The 25,303-nt window shown below is 42.7% G+C and overlaps 1 protein-coding gene across 1 annotated transcript in view; it reads left to right on the plus strand.

Moving 5' to 3' along the window:
• Nucleotides 1-25,303, plus strand: part of LOC104465467 (T-lymphoma invasion and metastasis-inducing protein 1-like) — a gene marked incomplete at its 5' end in the record, with an annotated part of 60,101 nt that overhangs the window by 14,500 nt on the left and 20,298 nt on the right. Inside the window, 4 exon segments of the mRNA XM_010078517.1 lie at nt 3,131-3,212; nt 8,276-8,362; nt 11,754-11,978; nt 21,959-22,062. Coding sequence (XP_010076819.1) covers nt 3,131-3,212; nt 8,276-8,362; nt 11,754-11,978; nt 21,959-22,062 — 498 coding nt within the window.

Genomic DNA, 25,303 nt, shown 5'->3' on the forward strand with positions numbered 1-25,303 from the left:
AAAAAAAAGACCAAACAGAATTAGTGTCATGCATTAACTCTATGATTTTACACATGGATGCTGTAAAGCTTTTTAAAGTCCTTTTCATTGGTGGCTGTTTTATTTGTAAAATGTAAAACTTTGACAGTTAAGGATGCTTTTGTTCATGTAGTAAAGAAGTTCTGGGATTTGCCATTAACACTGTCAACACGAAGGAAAAATGCTAGTGGAGTACTGAGAATATAGTTAGGAAAAAAAAAAACCTCAGAGGAGACAGATTTTCGCTTTCATTGCCTGGAAGAACTTTGGTGACTTGTCTTATGTTGAGAGGATGTAGGATTGACATAGTCATCAGTTATTGCTTATTTTGAAAAAATTAAATTAGACCAAAACTCTACAGTCAGTGGGACTATGTACATGCTGAAAGATTATAATATAGATAGGTGCTTCAGGCTTATATCAAATGTAGTAACATTAAAACAACACACATTTGTATGTTTGCTTGTGTGTGTGTGCTTGTTTCATTAGAAAATTTGAGTTACTTTGTTTAAGTGTTTAATTAAGTGATTCTGGTGCAATATGATAAAACTAGTACCTCTATTTTTGTAGTCTCCTGAATAGCTGTTTATAATATTGTTTAATGTTGATATCTCCTTGCTAGAACTGTCTTCCAACTACTAAAATGCTTTTACAGACATACGTTACTGCAGAAAAGTGACTTCTTACGGTGATACTCCTTTTTCTTGCAGAATGTATCTGATATATTTAAATAAGAAATGGAGATTAAATATCCATATTCCATTCCTCTCCAAAACATTAATGGTGACGCTTTGTGTGCTGACACAGTCTTTCAAAAATTCACAAGCTCTGTTTATTATGTCTTAAAAATTTTACTAAGGGCTCAGGGGAGAGTATTTAACATGAGGTGCTATAGCAGGCAGTTATGCTTTTGGGCACCTTTTATTGTAAACTAAGTGTTGGAGTGTTTTGGCTGAAGCTTGACATGCCAGACATTTTACTTTGGGTAGGATGGTGCTTTTAGATGGAAGCAGGAGACCAGAGGCCTCCCCAGAAATCTTGCAAGTAGGATGAGGCTGGGGTGAAGGCATTGGGGCTGCTGGAAGAGGTAGCCCTGGGAAGGCGTGCTGGGACAAGACCAAAAGCAGTAGAGAAAAAAATGGCAAGGAAGAGAAAATCTTGAAGGGGCTGGGGGGGGGGGGGGGGGGGGTCCCCATAGCTGCTATGAGAAACACTGTGAGGGACCAGCACTCCCCTGTGCCCAGCAAACCCCCTGAGATGCTCCTGGTATTACTGTCAATGCCCGTAATGCCTGGCAGCTTCACTGCAAAAGCCACGGTAGCCCAAATATGCTGCTTGCCTTTAGCATCAGCACAGCTTGTCCACGGGCCACAGAAATGTAAGTGGAAAATCAGGGCTGTTGTTGGACTGGCTCTCTGGTTTGGGCAGCTCAGCTGCAGTTTGTGCATCCCAGTTATTTACCTCCTGTCCAATAGAGGTTCTTGCTTGAAAATGCACTTTGGGATACAGGTAGCGCATGGCTCCTGTATCCCTGCAAGGGCATGTGAGCCATCCTGCTTGGTTCTCAGCCTGCATGCTCAGTTTAGATGACTGCAGGGATCAGGCTTTGTTTTGAAAATACAGTGATTTTCGCTACTTTTTTTCATTCTCCTCTTTTTAAAACCCTTGCTGAAATCCAGCTGAGATTTTTGTAAATGCCATTTGACTCTTTTTCAGCTTATGAATAAATGTTCCTATATTTCAAAACTGCGTTTTAAGAATATTGCTAGCATGGCATCCTGAATTAGTTTTGCATTTTATTTTACTATATATAACCATTTACATCGGTATATAACTGTTCTGTAATACCTAACATTTGCGATTAAACACATATGTAAGTGCTAATATAAGCAGAATATAAAATTATGTTTTTATTAAAGAAACCCTTTACTAATGAGTTCTTCTTTTTAAAAAAAAATGGTTTAAATACTTCAATCCAAATACTGATGCCACTTAGTCTCAAAATGTTAATTATTGTGAATTGCTTTTTTACACACTCATGTGTGTAAACAAAATTAATATTTACCTGCAGGCTCTCATTCACCTGTTGGTGTGATTTTTTCCAAAGACAAAAGGATGGTTTATTGCTTAAGTGCTAGCCTGTCCTATTGCAAAAACAGCTTCAAACCTCAGCTGAGCCAGAGGTTCCCGGGGTGTCAAGGCTGTCTTACAGGGAGTTAGTCAGGGCTGTCTTCCAAAGATGTCAGCTCAGAGCCTCTAAATATCTGGTCCAGGTGACTTTGTTTGGAGAAGATGGATTTCCCTGCCTCCGGTGGGGTGTCAGGCCTCAGTACAAGCTCCTTTGTTTGGAACTTGGCGCAGGACCCAGGTACAATAGCAAGCCACACAAGGCAGGAGAATGTAAGTGATTTAAAAGCACCAGGTGTGTGAGCTGTGGTGGAGGGGTGTAGCCCTGCTGCGGGGTTGCTAGGCTCTGGAAAGGCAGAGTGAATTGCACCTGTGTGCATAGGCTTCTGTGTTATTACCTAGGTGTGAATTTGTGCTGGTCTCCCCGGAAGGATGTTAATGACCGTTTCAAAGACTTGGGGGCTTTTCTTAGTACAAATAAACATAAATATGTTAAAGATGAAATTTCATGCTAAGAGCAAGCTGCCTATCAAATCTGATGTGTCTTCTAACAATTAAGAAATATATTTAAGAAACAAAATCTGTCCTTGTGATTTTAATACTATTGAATAATTGAATTCCTGCAATGTCTTAATCAAAATGATATAAAAATGTTAAATGATGACTACCTGTAAAATATGAAAACAGGAACAAAAGCTCTGTTTCTTGTGCACTCAAAATGGTGTTGACCGAGTAAAATAGATGTATGCTTGGTTTTATGTTGGCAATAGTAAAACACTGCTTCCTCCTCTTTAATTATGTTCTAACAGTAAAGCATAGTGACACTACTAATACATCTCGTACATGTAAAAAAACTGTTTGATAAATAATGACCATAGTCCATTTCTTCTCCCTGTAATTAAAAAAAAAACTGTTCAAAATGATTACAATTGATGTGTCCTCCCACAGTAACATACTTCTGTGTTTTTTTTTTTTTTCTACTCAGCTGTACAAAGAAATAGAAGTCTGTCAGAAAATTACACAGCACATTCAGATAGAGAAGTCTGACGCGTCCTCTGATACCTATGGTGAGTTTCTTCTTGATTTGTATTTACTTTTCTACCGAGTCGATTCTAGTGTGTGCAGGTTCTTGCTTGTTATTCATTGATACACCTGAAAGGCCTGTTGAACACAATAAGAAAAGCATATCTGATTCCTGTGCCACCCATACAAAGCTTGCTCCCCTGCCCCAAAGCAGGACAGTTGTATTTGTAGTGCACTGAACGCTGTTTTTCCTGGTGCTCGAGCTGTACAACGTGCAGCTCTTTGATGAGAGAGCTACAGTGGCATCAAGGACAAATGTGTTCTTGTTCTTGTAGTTTCTCAAAACACCACCTACAGAGGTTGTGCAACTGAGCGGCTGTGGAAAACAGCATCCCTTGGCATTATCACATCTTACATGAATGCTTGCATCGTGGCATTCATGGGGGCCCTGCAGTGGGGCTTGGCAGAGGACTGCCACTGTGTTGCTGCTTGCAGGCTAGGTGGCTTTCCCCCTCCACACTCCTTCCACCAAGTACGATGGCTGGGATGCAGCCAGGAGCATTGCTGTGAGTGCAAGGCATCGTGAGGTCTGCAGCCAGGCAGCTGTCCCAAGAGAGGCTGCTTGGCTCCTTTCCCTGCCTGCCGGGGGCACGCAAGGTGGGTACCTGTCTCGCCCCAAAGTTCCTGAGGCTGGGGGAGCCTGGCCCCAGTGCACACCGAGTCTTCGAGGATGACTCATGGAGTTCTGGAGCCAGAACCTGACATGTCATACAGATCTGTGCATACAACATAAAGCAGGGGAAGTCCTCCCTGTGTAATTTCGGCGAAATCCCTAATCTTTATGTGGGGGTGGTTCTATTTCTTAGCTTTCAGGTATTTCAAGTTACAGATCTCCAGCCTGGTGAGTTTGCCCTTTGGTCTGGCAATTACAGTTCTGTAGTGTATTTTGAAGTTATTTGTGCAACTTACCCTGCGGGAAGCCAGTCTGCATCTTTTTACTGTTTATCTAAATATTCAGTTTTAATGACTAGAATAATTCTGAATCCCCAAAGTGCTTATTATACAGCTGCAGGCCATCTGAATATTGAGCTCTGCTACAAAGCAATGGTACTGACTGTGGTTTGAATATTGAAGGCCTAAGGAAGAAATATTAACCAGCACAGCAGTGGCCTTAGGTTCAATAATTATGCTGTGCCTGAAAGCACTGCAAGAGTTAGGGGTATCATGGTGTCTCCTGTTTGTTTCTTTTTCTTCTCTTTTTTTAAGTGATAGATGGGAAAGACCATGAAATGCATTGTCATGTCCTGTGAAATTAGATCAGCTGTGTGAGACATGGGATGTATCTGTTCAGTAGCTCCGAACCTGCAGGGAGTGAATACTAAATGCATCCCAAAAAAGCTGACTTTGCTCTTGTTGACAGAAAATGGCAAAACTTACTTTGACTCTAAATGGCAGCAGAATTTCTGTAGTCTGTATATGTCTCATAGAAACGGTACTATGTGTTCATACAGTGACAAGTGTGGGCAGAGGAGCAGAGGTGAAGTGTTCATCATGTCCTGGTGCTGGGGAAGCATGTTTCCCATTCTGTATGTTAGGTACATTTGAGTTTTTAGTTCTTTTAGTCTCTTTTCAGAATTAGCATTGCTAATATGTACTTTCACAATCCAGAGAGAGAGCTACAGCACATTCACATGCTATGGCATCAGGAAGATCAGAGCTTTAAAGTTTCTGCCTAGGTTATTTTTAACAGGGTTAATTAAGGGTTCTTGCTACTGATTTTGTTTTGAAAACAACCTAAATCAATAACGTGACTGCAGAGTCTCCAAGCATCTAAGAACCTGCGTAAGCCTTTGTGTGAGCAGGGCTGCCTTTGAGATTGGTTCTCAGTCAGCTGGGCAGTGCTTGGGGCTCAGCCCTTCACAAGCTCTTCAGCAAGTGCTGGGAACAGGGTCAGGAGTCAGTACTGCTACTAGGAGTGCTAAGGGATTTTTATTCTGGTGATTACTTGTTTTTTCTGTGGAGCTTTGTTCAAGCCTTCTTTTACTTCTTGCCCATGTCCAAATTCCCTGTGCCTTGATTCCTCCAGAAGAAATAGAAAGTTTTAATTTGGAAAATGGATGAGATTATGAAAATCATTAGTGACATTACCTGTTGCTGTTGCTAGCGTTCCAGCTATAGCAATAATAATACTTGTAAATCACCTTGAATTTTCAAGATACTTCACAAGCAGCTATTCATTAATCCTGACAACGTAGACTTAGCGCTGTTATCTGTATTTAACAGGCATGGTATCAAAGGTAGGGAGGTGAAATGCTTTCACTCAGGGTGCAATTAAGACCGGTCAGTTCAGCTCACTAGCCTGGTAGAAAGATAATAAAAGACCGTGAGTAGCTGACTGCTGGCTTTGCAAGCTGTTTCAGGCCAGCTAAGAGATCCTAGTGCCAGGGAGGGGGCAGAGCTGCTCCTTCAGGTATTAGCAGGCCTTTGTAGCAGCTTCACCATCATGTCTGTGTGCATCATGAGTTCAAGTGACGCAAAGCTCATTTGGGAACATTTCATAGTGTTTCTACTCCCACCAGTGTGCCTGTGGTAAGAGGCACTCCTGGAGTGTCTGGCCAGCACGTTGGACCTTGCCAGCACTAGATCTGGCAATGTGATGCTGTTGCTGATGTCTGGGCACATACTACGTTCTTGCCTCTTTCACTGGTACCAGTCTCCTTTCAAAGGTTGTATGGGCAGAAATCAGGGCACATCAGCGTAAGAACCTATTCCTTCCAGCTCCTGCATGTACTGGGAACATACTAGCGTTTCTGTCAGCAACTGTCTGTCATAGGGGGCCAAGGTAATTTTCTGGAGGTAGATTTGTTCAGGTATTGTGCTGGTTCGGTGAGACCATGTGCACTCATTGATGCAGACTTTTGTTCTCCTGTCATCAAAACTTTGCAGTGAAGAAAAGGCTCTGTCTGGGTCACCACCCATCTCTTCACACCTGTGTTTCAGAGTCCACGCACAGTTTGATAATAATCTTTTTGGCAGCAATGCCAGCTTATGCAATCGCTGCTTCCACCCACTCCTGCCCTTCTTCTCATGCAGTTCTAGTACACGTGTTTGTTGGAGCGCCTGCAGAATTCGGCCAGATGGAAGCTGTACATTTGTACTATACATGTATATATACAAACTACACATACATACACACACATACTCGACTGAGATATTTGACATCTGGATGAGTTCCCTGCTTTGCTTTACTGCATGGCAGTGAAAGCACTGGCACTGGCACTGCAGTGGTACAGGCATACTGCTTCAAATTGTTTACAAGATCAGGCCACTATCACAATTGCAGAAATAAAACAGTGTATCCATGGTTGGGGTATGGTCACATACCCTGTCTGTGGAGGGGTTAAGTGTATTTGTGAGATGACCATGTCAAGGCTGCTGCTGCTTGCCCATCTCTCATCTCGTAAGCTGATGACATGTATTTGCTACTTACACCTGTTGTGCCAGTAATTACTGCTCAGGATTTATGGTTTGGGGGTTTTTTTGACTGAAGGATGAATTAAAAAACTACAGATGCACTTAGCCCTGACAGATTGGAGGAGGCAGAGGTCTTTTCATGGAGGAGAGTGAGAGCTTGGGACTGCTTGAGCGTGCTAATATCTTCACAGTTGGCTACACCGAGAACTTGAGATGCAGCTCAGCCTTGTTTTACTGTATGATAGTTGGCTGCAAGACAGTATTTCAGTTACAAAGGGGTGATGGTATTAGCACCTGATAATTTGTGCTGACTCAAACTGCAGTCTTGGGTGTGCTCCACTGTGCTTCTGGTCAAGGGTTTTCCAGGTAGGCTTTGTGATGATGACGACAACCAATAACTACTATATTTTACAGCTGCTCTTTTGTTCAGTCGAGTTTCTCTCTGCTGAAGTTTGTGTGTTGAGTGAGCTTCACAAATTTCATTTTATTCAGGCTGAGGAGCTCACATACAGATTCCATGTAGCTCAGTAAGTCATGAAGGGCCGTCTGCTCCTTGTTTCTAGGCTGTCTCATTCTTCCCCTTTCTTTCTTCTTTTTTTTTTTTTTTTAAATGATGGATGAAAAAATAACTTCTCATCCATAAGCATCAACTTGGAGGGAGTCCTAAAGTCAGAATAGGCTCCCAGCACATCTGTTTCCCCTTGTCTGGTGGCTGATTCCTTGTCAAACAAGCGTCTCCCCCCAGAGGTTTGTAAATGTTTTCCTAGTTGGAAAAAGAGAGAGCAAATGGTTGCCTACACCCATTTAGGGAGTAATGAAGTTTCAGAAAGGCAAATGTTCTTCTTTAGATAACTGTCAACAGTAAATAAACAAGCCCAATTTAACTAACCACATTGTATTTCCTTCACACATTGTTATCTTACACAGTGTCAAACACAAATGGTAAGAAAATCACCAAAACCAGACTTAATGGTACCGTTTGCTCTATTTAAATTAAGGCTGTGTCAGTACTTCCATTATAAGGCTTGTATATGGGTCTCTGACACAGCTATGAAATGTGCGCTGAGCTGAAACTTGGCAAATAACAGGTTGTGCCAGGAGCAGCTGAAAAAAGAATGGGGAAAAGGGAAAATGACATTTTTACAAACTTGTCTAGTCCAGGAGTTTCAGAAAATGAAAGCTGGCATTCTGCTTTAGCAGAAGCTGTTAATGCCTTGTCTGAGTTCAGGATGGCATATCAGCCGTAGCTCTCCGTTTCCTGGCTTTTGTTGGTTTGGCTCACAAACCACAGCTTAGTACAGCTTTTGTCTGCAAACAGCAAAACTTCTTGAAATGGCCTTTTGTAGCAAGAGAATTGGAAGTCTGTTCCAACGTTTTGCAGCTGTGGTATTCTCAAATAAAGCTATAGATGATTTATATATAAACTCAGAAATTCAGTTCAGGTTTATGTTAAAGCCACTTTCATTTTTAAACTTTCCCTTTACGTTTACAAAGGTTTATGGGAAAGGAGAAGGGAGGAATTCCTGACTGCTCGCTGCAGGGACAGCACAGCCTTACCTGTAGTTTGGACAGGTGATAGGACACATTGGAAGTGACTGGCTTTTTCTAACTGTCTTACTGGGTATCTCCCTAGGTTTCTCTCTGTCCTCTGTGGAAGAAGAAGGGATTCGTCGGCTGTATGTGAACGGTGTCAAAGAGACTGGCCTTGCTTTCAAGAAAGGTAAAAGACTTTTTAAAGTGCTTTTGTCATTGTTTGTTTAATCCTGGTATAGACCGTGAGTTTGTTGGCATAGGAGCTTTACACATACACCAAACCGGGGTTCCAGTCCAAAAGAGACCATGGGTTTTGGGAAGAACCTTAGGTACTGAATATGTGGCTGTTCTGCTCTTGGGATCAGCTATGCTATGTAGTCAACCTCTTAATTTGGAGTTGCTGTGTGTGTAGCAGGGTCAGCATGTCCCTTGCAGCTAGAAAGAGGAGCATGGGCCCTCTCAAGTCAGTCACTGCAAGATGAATTGGTGCAGTAGAAGTCATCATAGGGCTCTCTGTGGCTGGGATACTGCCTCTGTTTTTGCAGGAAGCGTGACAGCACTTGGACAGAAACCAGCAGAGATAACTAGGCTGCTGGGCTTGACCCAGGGTAAGGTTTAACTGCAGCTGACCCAAGCTGGTCAACCCACACACTACCATGCCCTTACTGCTTTTCCCATTTATTGCCCTTTCTGATGTGCTGGCACTGCAGCTCATGCAGTCCCGGGATGTGCTGGTCAGGTAGCTGGGCAGCTGAAACCTAGCCGGATTTTAAAGGGATATGTGGGGAGCATGAAGAGTGAGAAGATTCTCATTTCATCGTAACCTATCAGTATGTGCAGAGTCCTTAAAAAAACCTGCAGAGTTTTACTGGTGAGTGGTTACATGGTTGTGCAGAGCTTATTCAACAGTTTGCTGTTGCCAGGAGCAGTGGGAGCTGGTCTCCCCGAAACTGCTCCAGCCCTTTGCCTTGTGCTGATTCTGGCACTCGTAGTTGAGTCCATTCAGCTCACTGTCTTGATAGAAAACTGCTGTGGCAGAAATGTGTGGCTGGTTTTCTGGCCCACTAGAAAATGGAGTTGGCTTGTGTTGCAGCGAAGTAAGTGGCAGAAGTGACACAGTGGAGGGACAGGACTGTGCAGACAGAAACTGGGAAGGAAGAAATGAGGGGCAGAGAAAGGGAAACAGTTCTGGCTGCAGGGAGCCTGGAGTTTCACTCAGCTGTAACCTTTTACCCTAAATTGAGAAAACCACATAGGTGGTTCTGGAGGCTGCTGCAGATGTCTATTGAGCTTCAAAAGACCATCTTTCTCTCCTCACCCCACTTCAGTCCCATATGATTCCCTGGCTGACACATTGGGGATTCTGCCAAAACCCCTGAGCGGGGCTGCGGGGGTGGCTCTGTGCCAACCTGCACCAGGAAAATAAAACTCTGTAGTCTTCTTGTGGGGAGCAAAGAGAATAATGGGGAGGAGGAGGGCACATGTGTCTTCAGCAGGGATTCCTTGTTTTGCTTTTAGAAAATGTTTGAGCGAGAATTTAAATGCATACATGAACACAGACTGCCTCCTGTGGGGCTGAACGCTGAAACACACTTTCAGTGACATATTGCTCTTCATAATTGATATAAAAAGCCACTTCTGTATGTACAGTATTTGGCAGGATATTATGACAAGATACCCATAGTTAGCAGGGAGGAATACTATCTCTTCCTCCCGTTATTTACATTAATGTTTGCATTTGACTGCACTTCCTGTAGTAAGTCTAACTAGAGGAGATACAGTATTTAATTTTCAATCTTTTCTCCAATTAAAAAACTTAAATTTTATTTTCTCCTCATAATTTTCATGATTTATCGTTTTATTGTTTCTTTTGGTCTGCGTTACCTAGACCATTGTTGGAATTTGAGGTGCTTGATGGTACTGAGATAGACATGATGCCTTATCCCAAATGATTCAAAACAAGGAGTACAAAGAGTACATAGAGCCACAGATACAATGCTTGTGGTTTCAGGCATATTAATGTGCTACTATTATGACATGGCATCACTAAGCAGAATAAATGAAATGGTGTGAAATGGTTGACTTGCTTTGTTTTGTCCTTGTTTCAAATATGATTTTATGGTCCATTTACTTTGTAGCTATTCTATCTAGTTCATTTTATTCTCTCCAAAACTGCAAGCCACACTACAGTTTCTGGGCACAATTACATGCATTTAGAAAGATCTCAATTTTCTTAAAGAAGACTGAAGCTCTTTAGCCTCCCCCCTTCCGTGTTTCTTTCTTGAATGTGGGTAGGTGATCTGTTTCTTGGAGGATGCAGCTGAGCTCTGCTGGCAGCTCAGGCTCATCAAGTCAGACCTTTTATCTGGGCTTAAGGGTGGCAAGACTCATTCTCTCTGTGATTGCCCAGCCAGAGGACTGCAGGCCATGAGGGCAGGTCACCCCCTCAGAGGGAGCAGCTCTTTTGACCCTTTAAATTCCAGCTTTTGTCCCTGAAAATGCCAGGATAGTGACTGGGATGCCACAGCAGTCCTGTTGGTGGGTTAGCGGCCACCACAGACAATGCTTTCCTACCGCCTGTGCCCAGTGGGCCAGCTCCTGGGGGGATGCCTGCGGGGGACCACCAACCGTCACCCTCAAGTGGAGGAAAAAGCCCCGACAATCGGAGCTGTCAGCGCCGACATGCCCTAGTGTGCTGCTGCCTGCCTGACTCTAGAGATTGGGATTAAATCCTGGTCCAGTTTGCTGTTGTCAGTTGGAGAGTGGGACTGGTTGGCTGAGGGGAAGGTCAGGTTTCCTGCAGCACCTTGCAGGGCTGCACGTCATCTGTCGGTGCATCGCCCCTGAAGCAAGCAGGAGTCAGCTGTTTCCTCTGCAGATCCCCTTTTCCCTTGGGCGCTGGTGCTATAAATAGCTCCTGAAATCAGATTGGAAAAAAAAAAAAAAAGCCACATGACTAATTTACCAAGTGCTAAAATTTGACTTTTGAAGATCTGTGTGCTAGGTTGTGATTCAGACAGGGCCAGAGAGGAGGCTATCTGAAGTCCTACATCGTACACTCCGGCTGAGTGGGAAACGTTTTGTCTTTGCTCCCAGGCGTATGAGTAGGTGGCCACTTCAAATAAAACCTTCACTTACATGGAAAGTTAAAAAGCAAGAATCAAGCCAGCCCAGCTACTCCATCCTTCCCCCATCCTGTGTGCAGCACCTCAGAAGTCTGACTCTGTCTTTCAGTATATGTATTTTTTACATGCAATGTGTTGTGTAGGGTGGCTTGCAGTACAGTGGCTGTTCATTTGCAGAGTGATGTGAAAAAAAAAGGGGATATCCTGTTGCTGGTATGTTGTCAGGGACTTCCTGGGCACCATGCTCTCAGGGATGGTACTGGAGTACCAGCCTGACAATAGATCTCACAAAAGTCCATCAAATTTCAATATCATTTGCAGTCATAAATGTTTACTTTATGTCTAGACATAACACTGTCTGTCACGTCATAAACACCCAGCTTAGCTCCTTGATATCTGTGGGTAACAGAAGAGTTACTGTGCAAGTTTTACCTGTTCCTTTCTGCATTGCAGGCCTGAAAGCTGGCGATGAAATTGTGGAGATTAACAAGAAAGCTGCTGAGGATCTGGACTCGGCTTTTCTGAAAGATGCCCTTGTTCAGCCTTCACTGTGTTTTACTGTGCGCACCTATCCTGAGATAGAGGAAGGGCAGAAACTAATGCAGCCACCACCACGTCGCTTGGAAAACCCATCTGACTTGAGTGACAGTGCACTGGCATTTGCTGGGAGCAACCAAGGTATTGGGTTCAATGTAGAAATTACCAGGAGGAGGATTCACACTTACAACGTGCAGTGTAATCCCATTGATACCTGCGTGTAACTTCAGTGGTGGAAGTGAGAGGCATTACAGTCTGAATGCGCTGGGCAGATAATACGTGGGAGCTCTGGAAGTAGTAAGGTATAATCTGTGGTAGCAATGAAGGATGACTATGTACATGGTTAGGCTGTGAAACGTGTGTCATTGCCAAATGCATGTCACATCATCTAGCTATGCCTACAGCGAGTTGCAGAACTAATTGTTCCCTTCTGGGCTGCTCAGGAGGTGCCTTTACCTCTGGATTTGCCCACAGGATATACGTATGGCAGGGAAGGAGGAGGGGATAAGCATTCGCCCTCTCTGGGATTAGCCAGGAGCAGAGGAGTCCTATGTGTTTGATGAGTAACTCACAAGGACAGTTCAAAACACCTAAAGGTAGGGATTGACATGACAGCCAAAGTTACCTGGTCCCACAGCACACTGTGGTGGGAAGGGTCATTCCTGCCCACTGTGTTGCCCTGTTCAGAGAACTGAACTGGCAGAAAATTGATCCCTAGCAAATGTGAATTGTTTGCCACTGGTTTAACTTCCTGAACCAGCTGAGGACAAGCACCTGTGCTGGGATAAGAGAAATGACTGCAGAAGGGCAGGATTGCCTCCTTGGCAGTTGCTAGCTTTTACCTCTGTAAGACAATGCTGTTGGGAATTGCACTGGGATAGCAGCAAAGCTCCTGCATCATGTCTCATCTTACTTGGATGCTTAGTCAAGTCTTACTTGACAGCTTCTAAATGTCCCCCATGCTTGAAACAAGAGGATACTGGGTGTACCTGCTTGCTTTAGTTTTTTGGTATAATTTAAAATACACGAAAAGTGAATGGAAGTGCCCAAAAGAAGTAGTTTCTAGACACTCAAAACTATTCTGAGGTAAATTTTGGCTTCTAGTCAAAAGTAAATGGTGTCTCAATATGTCAAAATACTTTATCTTCTCACCAAAGTAAAGATTTCAGAAATGTTAAAATAATTGTTATGGTAACTATGAAACTGTGTTTTTTTGGGCATTTGAAATAAAAAGCTGGAACAGGAAGGGTGCTGTTAATGCACTTGATGAGAGTTAAAGTCAGCCTTCTTCCAGGACATGTCTGTCTGATTGTTGCAATCATGCGGTGTAAGGGCTACTGGGATAAGTCTGGGTGCAAACTGGAGGTAACCCATGAGTGGTGTGAGTGTATTAGCATGATGCTGAGCTGGAGCAAATGAGCCACAGTGAAAGATGGCTTGCTTGGGCTCAGGACCAAGCTGACTCATCTCTGCCTGCAAAGGGGCAGGGAGGTACAGCCTGCCTCTCAACCTTTCTGAATTGCTGCTCTGTTTTTGTTTAAAATGTTTACTGAAAGTGATCTAGCAAAATTGTCATTGTTCAGGTGATGGGAACATATAGTGGGGACAGGGAAAGCTGGTCCTCCACTCTGACTTTGGGGAGCGTGGTATTTATCGCAAGTGGAATTGCATGAACAAGAAAGCTTAAAAACAGCTTATTGCAAACACTTCAGAGGGGACTGATAAAAGCAACCTCATGTAAGATGTGGGACAACCCCGAAAAGGCAGTTAAAATTAAACATTTTCAGAAGGACATTCTTCCCTTTTAATTTTCATTGAGCTTTTCCCAGTTAGGCTTTTGTGCTGAAAAATCAAGCTCATCTCGTACATTTTTATAGGTGGCCACAAGATGCCCCCATATCCTACTTAACACCAGCTCTTTGCAGGCCCCATCCTTTTGTCCTTGTCTGTGCTTTTTCACAGAAACCCTGAGTGCTGAGTCCTCGTACCCAGACTTTTCGCTGAAGTGGGTATCTGCCCTGGGTGCAAAGAGTTGGGAACTGGGACTTTTGCATTTATGCAACATAGAGATTTCTAAGGCAGAGCAGTCACATTTTGTAACACAGGGTCTCAACAGCTGATCTCAACAAGCAGTTTCTCTGCCACTATCAGTTCTCTGCATGGTTATTTTGAGGGTCTTCAAGGGGTGCTTTTCCTTGCTGAGGGTGAGATAGTGCATGGTTTGCCAAATGTGTCTGAAGAGCCTAGCATTTGCCTTTTAACATTGTCCGGTAATAACACTGCATGCATGCATCATGTGAAATTAAGACATAGGGTGTGGCCGATGGACATGTCATGGCAAAATCAGACCTCGCGCTGCTGCTGCTTTGTAGACACGACTTCCTTTCTTCTGCTCTCGACTCAAGTCATGTCTGTCCTCCTTTGTAAGCTTCTCCTGAGCTGAGTTTTTGTGGTTATTACAGTGGTGTGGAATGGTTGCTTGTTTTTCCATGTCCTGCAGTGAGCATGTGAACTGTCTGGTGGGCCAAAGCACCTGCTTCTGAACAGCTCCCCAGGACTGAGGATAAGCTTTAGGGCTTCCTTTTCCCTTCAGATTTCTCTCAGTACAGCTGCCCTTCAATTTTGTGTTCCATAGTCTTATGTACCGCCTGCCACTTGAAAGAGAGCAAAGGACAAGAGTCCTTTTCTCTCTTTCAAGTGGCAGGCGGTACATAAGCTAGAGCTTTCCTTCAAAATGCAGCAAATGTTGAGGTTGGAATCGCTTTCATTCCTCCTCAAAGGGTGAGGAATATTTCTTTAACCAACAGAAGCAACATGATAGCTCATCAGCAGATGTGCAGGTGTCTCTGGCAGCTTCTGAAAGCACCTGTAGTTGCCATATGAAGTATGCCTCTGAAGAATGACGTCAAGACAGTGTTTAAAGCCAAACAATGCTGATGCTGCAATTTGGGGTGACTTAGCCTGAGGTCGGAGTAAAATAATGGTCTACACCCAAGTGTGCAATTGGGAGGCAGGTGTTCTGATCTTCTCCATCAATTTATCGCTATTTAGGTGTTTGTAGAACACAGTGTTTTACTGAAGCCTTTCTTCTTCTGGCCCTGTGCTTTTTCAGGGATTCGTTACCTAAAACGGGATCCACGTGAAATTTTAAAAAGGAGTATGTGCTTTTATTTGGGAGATTGTGGGTGTATCTCAGAGTTTTGGTCTCAGCTCCACAGCTGCTTGTAGATAGAGAGCAGTCAAGTATGAAATACCCACTGACCCGTTTATTTGTGTCCTTGTTGATTACTGGCAGTTTGGCTGGCTAGGCAAATCAGCTCAGTGATTTCTGTTATATGCTTTATTTATAGCATGCAGATTTCTTCTTTGGTCCTGAAGTAGTGTAGCTCCCCCTTCAGCAGGGGGGTGAAACATTGCTGGGCCAGAATGCCAGCAGGTATAAGTCACCTGTAGGCACATCCATTCTTCAGAAATTCAGGGTCTGGTTGACTGATCATGCTGATGTCCTATCATTATCTTCTTCACTAGCAATTCTTCATCGACTATGAAGGCAGCAAAGGGTAGATTTTTTGTTGTGAAGCAAATCATATAGGGTGTTTTCAACAGAAAGGTGCTGTGTTACATTTTTCTTCTTAGGGAACCTTTCCTAATAGTTATTACTCAGTGGGAGGTCTTCCAGGAGCAAAGTGGGGCTGCGTTTTTGGGAGTGGACCTCCCTGAATTGACTGCCAGTGCTCCTGTTAAATACGATGTCTCTTACAGCTGTTTCATTGTCTGGAGCTACCTTGTATATATTGCGGTTGGGCAAATCAGCTCTGTGGCAGTGGTTACTTCATTGTGTTTACTTAACAGGTTATTCTTGAAATGACCTTGGATTTTGTATCTCTAATTGATGTGAAAAATATAGTCTTGGGTATGATATCTGCTTTCCTTTAGGAATTAGTGCTGCATCAGGCTTGCAGAGCCACAAGTTTTGTTTCTTTCATTTATTGTTGTTTTTCCTGGCTTTCAGTCTTCTCTCATGCTAACGCAGTCTGCATAAATCTGGTTGAGGAGGACTAGCTCTCATCCTGTCTGGAGCCCCACAGCATGTTTTCCTTATTGCCTAAAAGGATCAGTGAGAGCTATCTCCCTATTCTGCTCCACTTGATCCAGGGAATGAGGTGCTGAAAGCTAGAAACACAGCGTTGCATCTCCCCAAAGTAAAAAAGAAGATACGGTGTTATTAGAAGGGGATTTGGGAATGGGAGTAGTATCCATATTTGTTTGTGATCTCACCACAATTCACTACCTTTTTTTACTCTGGGGTAGAGTTTCTGAGGTTTAGGCTTTGCATGCTCCTGTATTTTGGAGACCTCCAGCATGAGGGATAACTTTGCAGGGATAACTGTGAGCCATATAAATCACTGTGTAGAATGTATAAAGCATAAAAAAAATAAAGTATAGCCCTGTTTTGAATGGGTATATTAATCTAGATATGAAGCAGATAGGTATTTTTAAGAAGTCTATTATTTTGTCATTCAGAAAGCAGGAGAACCAGAGGCTGAAGTTAGCACACACACTATAAAGGCTAATAAAACTAAAACAAACTTTCATTACACTGTAAGAATGGCCACTATTTTTCATTCCATCCTCATCCTGTCACAGGCCCCCTTAGGCTAAGTAATTTGGATTTCAGAACAAGCTGAGACTAACAGTAACCTTAATTTCTTTAGGGTTATTTTCCTGAGGCAGACAACTAATTTCAGACCTTTTGTAGCATGTTAAAAAACACTGTTATCATTCAGTGCTTGATTTAACAATTCCAGGGGCATTTACTGCAGCAGCAGTCTGAGGGTCTTGCATATAATTAATCAGAGACATGCAGAACTGTCGTTCACAAGATATATTTTCTAAAAGCTTAAAAGCCAAAGCTCCAGGCTGTTGCCTCAGACAGGATTGTGTTCAGAGGTCTCATTTCTGGTGTTTCTAAGGTCTGCCGGAGCTGCTGATGAAATAAGCAGCATGGCTATTAGCACGTTAGTTTTTGTATTGTGGCTTTGGGGTTTTGACCCTTCCCACTTCAGGTGCAGTAAGCAGAGCCGCTCCCTTCCCCCCGGATTTCTAATCGGGATATTGCTGCTGTGTCGCTGCTCCCCGTGCCGGCTCCGCCAGCCTGGGGCTGCAGCGTGGTACGTGCAGAAGGAAAGGCTGGTTTGTCTGATCTCCATGTCCCTGGTTTTCAAGGTCCATGCTTCATCTTTACGTCTATGAAAATTTCTGTTTATTCCAAAGGGGCTACTCAAGCGTATGACCCGTGTTTGACTAGGCTTCTGACCTGGGGAGGGGGAAAAGTGGCTGCAGTACAGCTGGTACAGGGAAGGTTTCATTGAATCTGCGTTTTTCCCACAAAGAGCGAATGAATTCGGTGGCATTCAGGACAGATTTTTCTATATTTGTGCTATTTATTACCTAGTTGAAACATAAAGAGAAGCAATAGAGTTCTGTTGAAAGGAAAATAAATTTATGAGCCTTGTTCTGTAGGTCTCTGGAAAGGCAGAATTCCCTGGTTTGTTCCTGTACTGCTCTTTGGTCGCACAGTTGACTGTTGTAGTCTGGGTTTTACAGGTGTTTAGAGAGGTTATCAACTCTGTGGGTCTTCTCGATGAGACAGAATACCCCAGTGTAAAAATGATGTTTTCTTTTATGTTTAAGTGTTTCAAAGCTAACCAGAATTTTTCTAAAAGAGAAAAAAGTGCGTGCTTGCCTTTTTTATAGTAGATTTATAAGTAAAATTCTGTCTCAAATGAAAATTTAATCTGAGAGACAGTCCCCAAACAGTTTTCATGAAGATTGCTTCGTTTATGACAGATTCCCTTTTGAAAGGTACTCTGTTGTCATAGCAGGGCCATTCCCCAGCAGCATTTAGAAATGACACTTTCTGTTTAAGTTGCTGTTGAACTGCCCAAGTAAGTGTTACTCTTTTCTTTTAAGACTACAGCCAAACAATGAGCTACTGAAGCACTTTGTTACTGAAACTTCTCTCAGCACTTCTCGCAGGAGCAGACACCTGAGTGTTGTGGCTGGGATTCAGACAGGGTAGTCATGTTCTGCCTGGTCCATGTTTCTGTGGTTTCAGCTTGGATGGGGCTCACTCTTTATTAACCACTGAAAGTGATTAAGCAGTCGCTATATTTGACTTTCAGTATTGCTGAGTTTCATCACTGAAAGAAGTACGGAGGAGCACCACACACCTTTTGCAGGCAGCGAGCGGTGGCAGCTGGGCAGGGAAGGACACTGGGCTGAGCTGCTCCATCCCTGACACTTGCTGGCGGGCTGCAACAGTCCCAGTCCTCAGTCGCATGTGTTGTGTGGGTGCTGAGATGTGTAAAGCGACCTGCTTAGGAGACTGAGGCACGTTAAAGTTACAAACCATAGCTTTCAACCATCCGAGCCTGTTGTTACTTCTGTCCCACAGCACGTAACACACTAGCAGATGGCTGCCCTTGCCAGCACTTCCCTGTTCCAGTCACTGAGGGGACTAAATTCAGTAATAAGGCATCAAGATGTAGGCTTTTCTGATTTGTTTGCTGCTTTTTGTGTTGCAGGATGCTCACCTCTGAGTTTTGCACCACAGCTGACAGAGCTTGGCTAAGAATATTTATTTCCACTGCATTAAAAAAAAAAAAAAATCTGTCACCAAGAGGTGGACTTTAAAAGCAGTACCAAATACCATGGAAGTCTCATTAAAATCTCAAGTGACAGCAGCCCTGAAAACTGGAAGCAGCAGCCATGGAAAATTTTAGCTAAGTGTTGGCATGGTGCTTAAGCTTTACGTGATTCTCCAGGCCTTTAAGCCCCAGCACCTTTGCTCCAGTGATATAACACTTCTATTTTGTTAGTTCTAGCCATAAGTAGGAGTTATTTAATGGGCATTAGTCATAATGTCACGGATATTACACTGCTGAAGCAACTCTGGGAGCTCATGTGACCTCCATCTCTTCTGGTGGTCACATGGATTTGACCCCCTTTTCCTGCTGCTTTTTGGATTTCCCTTTCTAATTTGTTAATGTCAAGTGAAGCCCACTGGGCAGCATTGAGGTGCTGCAGGAGGAAGCGAGGCCATTGTCCTCAGAGCTCCTTGCAGAGCTAAATAAAGATTTACAGGGCAAAATTACAATGATGTAATGAACGTGACAGAAACGGGATGGTAACTGCAAGGTATTGAAAGGTAGGAACATGCAGTGTTATTGAACGGATTGCCTGCATTTAACAACCAGCTGATAAACCTGCTGAAGTCAACATTGGCTTTGGCAGCTTAAGGCATTAGAAATACCCTGAGCTCACGTACTGTGTGACTGCTCATTAAGACGTAAGTGAAAGATTGCTGTCTACTGGGTAAAAGTGTTTATACTGCAGGAAACAGATTAAGTGGTGTTTTAATATACAGGAAAAGAAAAAGTGGTAGCTTAAAAGCAAAAACCAAAACCCCAAAACAAACATTATTTGCCTTGGCTTGGGGTGCAAAACAGCTGTAGGATGTATTTCACGCAGCTTATAATGAGAAATTAATTGCAGTGATGAAACCACAGACTGCCCAAAACAAATTATGACACATAGCACATTTTTCTCTTATTTTTTAATGGATAGCTTAAGGGTTTTAAGAATTTTTTCACATGTTAATAGAGAGACCAGAAAGCTGATAGTGCAAGTTGATAAAATCATGGGCAAAGCTGAGAAAACCTAACTTCGTACAGAAAAAACACTTCCTCAAATAGATTTTTGTGTTGCCAAACATCCCCTACAAGTACATCTTTTTAAAAGGTAAACGCTGTCTTTTCAGAAGAGAGGCACGTCTTCCAGAAGCTCAGCTGTGAACTACCTTTTATGTCTTTCTAATTTCATTTGATGTCCAATTTAGTTCCAACCCAGTATACAGGGTATTTTCTGAATTTAATTCTGTATTTCTGAATTCCATTTTTTCCAAATTATTTCCAGACTCAATGAAGTGGAAGTCTTGTACAGTCCTGCCTTTTTTTTTTTTTTTTTTTTTTTTTTTGTGTTGGTGGCTGAAATTTGCTAGGACAGCAGCTGACAGTTGGGTACCGAAGAACCCAGACCTGGATCACTGCCCTCAGTTCTTGATGTAGAGTGCTTTACCTAGGATGTGTTCGTGAGCCAACATTACGTGTTAACATAAAACTCCTTGAAAGAAAAGCAGTGAAGGGGCAGCAGAATTTTTGCTATTAATTGAGGAAAATTGAGGAAACATATTTCTTAGAGACTAGAATTTCCATATAATTAAATATATTTCATTCCAGTATAAATATAAACAAATATACTGGATGTGTGTGATCAGGGTTTGTTTTTTCAAAATCTCTTGATTTTAAAGCAGCTAGCCATTTTATCTGAATTTAAAAGACCATCCATCCTATTATAGCCTTTTTGGCCAAACCAGACAGTGCTTAACTGAAATATATCAGTATAACAGATGTCTGTTACCATCACTGTGGTCTTATTACTCACAGCATTGCTATCTAGCCAAATGGTCCTTATAGACAAATACACCTGACTTATCTAAATTGAAATGTCTAGTTGAAAAATAGTAATTAACATGAGAGTCAGCATGGGACTAACAGAAATGGTGCTGCTTCTGATGTGCTAAATCACTGTTAATCTTTGTAAAACATTCATGTTTCAACCTAGTGGTGAATAGGAGGGGATGGATGCTGGAGCACTAGGTGCTGACAACGTGGTAGCGTGCTGTTGGGTTGCTTCCATTCGTAGGGCTATCAAACCAAAAGAAAAACCTCCACTGGTTTGAAAAAAATTCTGTTCTGCTACAGAAACAGAGTTTTCCAACAAAATGTTTAAATGTTATGTGCTAACAATACAAGCAAAAATTATGCTAATATAATCTGTTGAGTCCTGGGTTTTAAAAATCAAGGATTTTCTGTGTTGCTGCATCCATTGAACTTTGATTAGACTTTTATACATTACCTGAATAATATATGCAATGGAATAAAAGGTATAATACCTGCTGGGACACTCACTGTCCTATTTGTGTGGCAGGATGTAGGCAGGGAGGTGTACTCAGAAACCACCCTTCCCCATCCAGCCCTAAGAAATGGCATCATAGAAAAAAAGTCTTCTTTATGGGGTTAAGGAGAGGGGAGAGTTAAAAAGGAATTAGTGTCTGGACTCAGCTGCTGTAAAGCATCTCTTTATGCTGGCTTGCAGGTGAATTGAGGGATGCAGGAGTTGCCTGGCAGAGTTCGGTCCATCACTGGTCATTATAAGTTCCATAGGTAGAAGTTGAATGTATATGAAATCTGTTTTTCTGTGAAGACTGGCGAAGGTGTAGTAACACTGCTTCGTACAGCTATTTGAGTCAGAGAATGAGATCCCCCAAAAAGTTACTTGTGCACAGAGCTCTCAGGCTGGGATTAGTTCTTTCTTTTGTCACTTGCAGGTAATTTGTCATTCACTTACAAGAAGTCACAAAGGAGCTATTGGCTGTATCAACAACATAATCTCCAGAAGAGTGGGTGCACAGTTGTTGCCACGTACTGATGAAAATGAAATTCAGTTTTCAGTTAATGTAGCAGACTCCTAAAAACTGCTAAAACTGGGTTTGTTTCCTTAAAAATCAACATTGAAACCCAGTAGTGGGTGCGTTAGGCCAAAACTGCAAGTAATTTTAAATCATCACGTTCGACTTAACTTGGAGGAAAGGCTTCTTGGCATGGCCTGCTTGTTCACATACTGCAGTTTCCATTTGAAACCACTGAACTATAAAGGTAGGCAATTGCTCGCCAGCCAAGAAATTAATAATAAATGTAAGAATTTCAATGTGGCATGTTAGCCATATCTCTGAATCAGCTTTCATAGTTTCCAACCAAATAATGTGTCTGGTCATAACCTGTTTATTTTTACGCCTGTAGTTAAGCCTAGCCTCTGCTGTAAACCGAGGTAGTCCTTTGAGGTCATTGAGCGCCTCTGGCATAATAACGTCCTGTTGGTATGTACTAGTGTGCAGGATGGGGCCTGGCCCTCCATGGGAGCTCCATGTCTGTTGTGCCCAGCTTTTTGAATTTTTGAAAATGATGATTGGGTTTTCACACACCTCTCAATTTCAGCAGGGCACTCGCTTTGCGGCGACCCGGACAGCTCTGTTGAGACAGCTCCAGAGGAGGCAGAAGCGCAAGACTTGGAGTCGTCTGATGGGGCCGATAAGATGAGCAAGGTGAGAAAGTTTCATTTTCACATGACAAGGAGTGAAAGTGCAGTACAGTCACAGTTGATGGGCTGGCTTCACAGCTGCACGCAATTAGAACATCTTTCCTGGGAAAATGTTAATCTTACCTTCAAGGTGTTTACGGATGATATTGAATGTAACAAATTACAGCTTTGATTATGACACATCACTAACTCTTGGCAAGACTTGTGCCCTTTTTCCAGGGTTGGTTCACATCTTCAGTATCTTGTGATAATATTCCCACATAGTTTTTAAATGGGCTGGCTTATCATCTCCTTCACCAGAGCAGGTCAGCTAAACCAAAAGATCAGGTGGATTATTAAGATTTCTTATTCTTTCTTGACTTCTAGGCATAGGAGGAGTGTGAGTTAAACAGTATTTCCTTAAATCAACAGCATAGCACACATGCTAGTTTTTAAATGCCAACTAATTACAGCCAATCTACTTTAAATTGAAGCAAAACTCTCCAATTATAGCTAAGAGCTTGTGTAAATGGATTGCTAATTGCCATCTATTAAGGGATGGGTTTAGCAGTGGTTGGTAGTTTGCACTTGTGCTCTACACATTAAGTGTGATGATTAGTGGCTTTTGAGGCAGAATCAAGTGCCATTATTTTAAAGACACTGATTGGTTTTAGGTATTTGTTGCATAGGTCATGGTGAGAGTTTACAGCTATTTTTCAACAGAATTAATGATCTAATGACAATCTGATCTCACTTAGTTTGTGCTGTATAGGTGTGGTTTTGTCAGCTCTTGTTTTAACTAAAATGTGAGCTCTGAGCTGGTCCCTGTGCTATTCTAGTTGTCATTGTAGTGAAAGGAAGGAAAAGACCTTGGCCTCTTGTTTCCTGATCTCTTATGTCACACTAGCCTGTAGTTTTGTCTTTGATAGCCAGACAGTGGAAGTCAGATAAGAGAAAACATTCCTATGCATGAAATATATGCAGAGCTTGCATACAGAGAAGGTGATTACTTGTACAGTTTGTTTCCAGACATTGTTGCAGAACTTCTTCTTGTAAGTATGAAGAATTTCTTCTTCAGTAAGTGGAAGTGTTTGTTGATACTTTGGGATTTTTAACTGTAAATATGTGGGATTTTCATATGCTCTGAGAAGGGTCTCTTCTGTTAAACACTGAAGCTATGGAAGAGCACTGAGCATAACACATAGCTGCTTGGGGAATAAACATTCTCACAGTGTTTTCCGTAGCTATTTCTGAACTGTGTGACAGGCTGTGGGGTTCCATTTTGCGTCTTGCCTCCAGGATCTTCAGAGCTGTAATTGCCTGAAGTAAGGCGTAAGGATTACATGATTAGCCCTGTGGCTCAGCAGATTTAGTTAAACTGCGAAATGTGCGCTAGCAGCTCTAATGCTTAGTATTCTTATGTTGGAAGGGTAACTTGTAACTCTCACAAGCCTTGGTTTCCAACAAGAAGAACATCTATCTTTCTGTAAACGAAATGTTGACAACAGTACATGTTTTCTTTTAAAATCTGTCTTGTTTTGTTTATGTGATATAGAGGGGAGTGAGGCATTTTACTTCTCATTCTGTTTGTTATGGGACAAACTGCTTGAAATGTTCTTCCATAAAAAGAGGACACGTACATTTATGTGCTGGTTTTGGCTGCGATAGAGTTAATGTTCTTGGTGGTAGCTAGTATGAGGCTATATTTTTGGATTTGTGCTGAGAACAGTGTTGACAACACACTGATGTTTTAGTTGTTTAGCTTCTCACACTGCCCCTGCTCTCCCAGCTTCTTCTCTACATGAAGCTGGGAGCAGACACAGCCAGGACAGCTGACCTAAACTGGCCAAAGGGATATTCCATACCATAAGATGTCATGTTCAGTATATAAGTCTTGGGTTTTGTTTTTGTTGTTTTCCTCTTCATTGCAGTTCATTATTATTATTATTAGCAGTAGTAACAATAGTATTTTATTTCCTTTTATTTCAATCGTTAAACTGTTTTTATCTCAACCCATGAGTTTTCCGACATTTTTCCTCCAATACTCTCCCTCATCCCACTGGAGAGGCAGGGGGCAGGCAGTGAGCGAGTGCCTGTGTGGTGTAATTTAGTTCCTGACTGGGATTAAACCACAACAATACAGTATGGATGCAATGTGCTCAATTTGGCAAACTCATGAATGCCGCTGTCCCTGTTCACATAGAAGAGCTCTGTATCAAAGTGAGCTTTCTTTGTGGTTCCTCTCTAACAAAAGCTACAGAACCCCCCAAATTATTCTGCAATGCCTATAGAGAATTACACTATGGTTAAGAGGGGTTTTCCTAATCCCTTTGCTTTTCTGTGTTCTTGGGAAAGCTGATCTGCGTCAGAAGTAAGGGGTCTGCAATACATGTTTTTCCATGGAAAGTCACCACCCAGCTGGTATGGTGAGGAAAAAAGCAAAGGTGTTTTCCTATCCATGCACGGCCACACCTTTCCGTGCTCCTAGGATTATAGCACAGAAGATTAAGCTGATGTCCTCAGCGCTGCTTTACAGGAGTTATTTTTGTACATGTGAAGTGAAATGCTCTGCCCTGGTACCACCAGGACGGGCATGTTCCCCTCTGTCACCATTACTGCCACAGCTTCTAGTGTCTCTTGGATGGTGGACTTCAGGGGAGACTTTCTTATTTTTTGCCCTTCTTGGCAAAAGCAGGGCAGGACCACTCTTATCCATTCACCACTGGGCAGCAGAGGAAATCCATTTTAACTGTGGTGGAGCCTCCCAGCTAAATGCAGAGTTCCCCTTCTTTCAGCAGAGATGCAGCATTAGCAGCTGAAGATCCGAAAATAGCATTTGGGTTGTCTTTTTGCCTTGCGATAGCATGATCCTGAGGCAGGGCTTAATCCTGCAAACACCACCGCTCCGCGCCGTGGTGCTGGCGCTCTGCTGATGCCCACAGAGCACTGCAGAGGAGGAGAGCTCCGAGCTTCTCCAAGGAAACTTCCTGGCTCTCCAGCCAGCAAAGCGATCCTAGGGGAGAGTTAATAATTCATGGGAAAAAGAGAGGAACACAGTGCCGCAGTTGTCCTTCATCCGCAAAAAAAGGCCGGGGAGGCTTTTTGTGAAGGTAAGCTGAGTGAAATCCTACCAAAAGCTGGGCTTGGGTCACTTCTGACTTACCTGTAACTTTTTCATGTAGGTGATAGGTGGATGTATATAACACAGGAGGTACTCGAATGTGTCTTCCCTCCTCCTCCTCCCCTCCCAGCTGCCTTCTTCCCTT

This window comes from Pterocles gutturalis, unplaced genomic scaffold (assembly GCF_000699245.1).
Source record: "Pterocles gutturalis isolate BGI_N339 unplaced genomic scaffold, ASM69924v1 scaffold478, whole genome shotgun sequence".
Taxonomy (NCBI): domain Eukaryota; kingdom Metazoa; phylum Chordata; class Aves; order Pterocliformes; family Pteroclidae; genus Pterocles; species Pterocles gutturalis.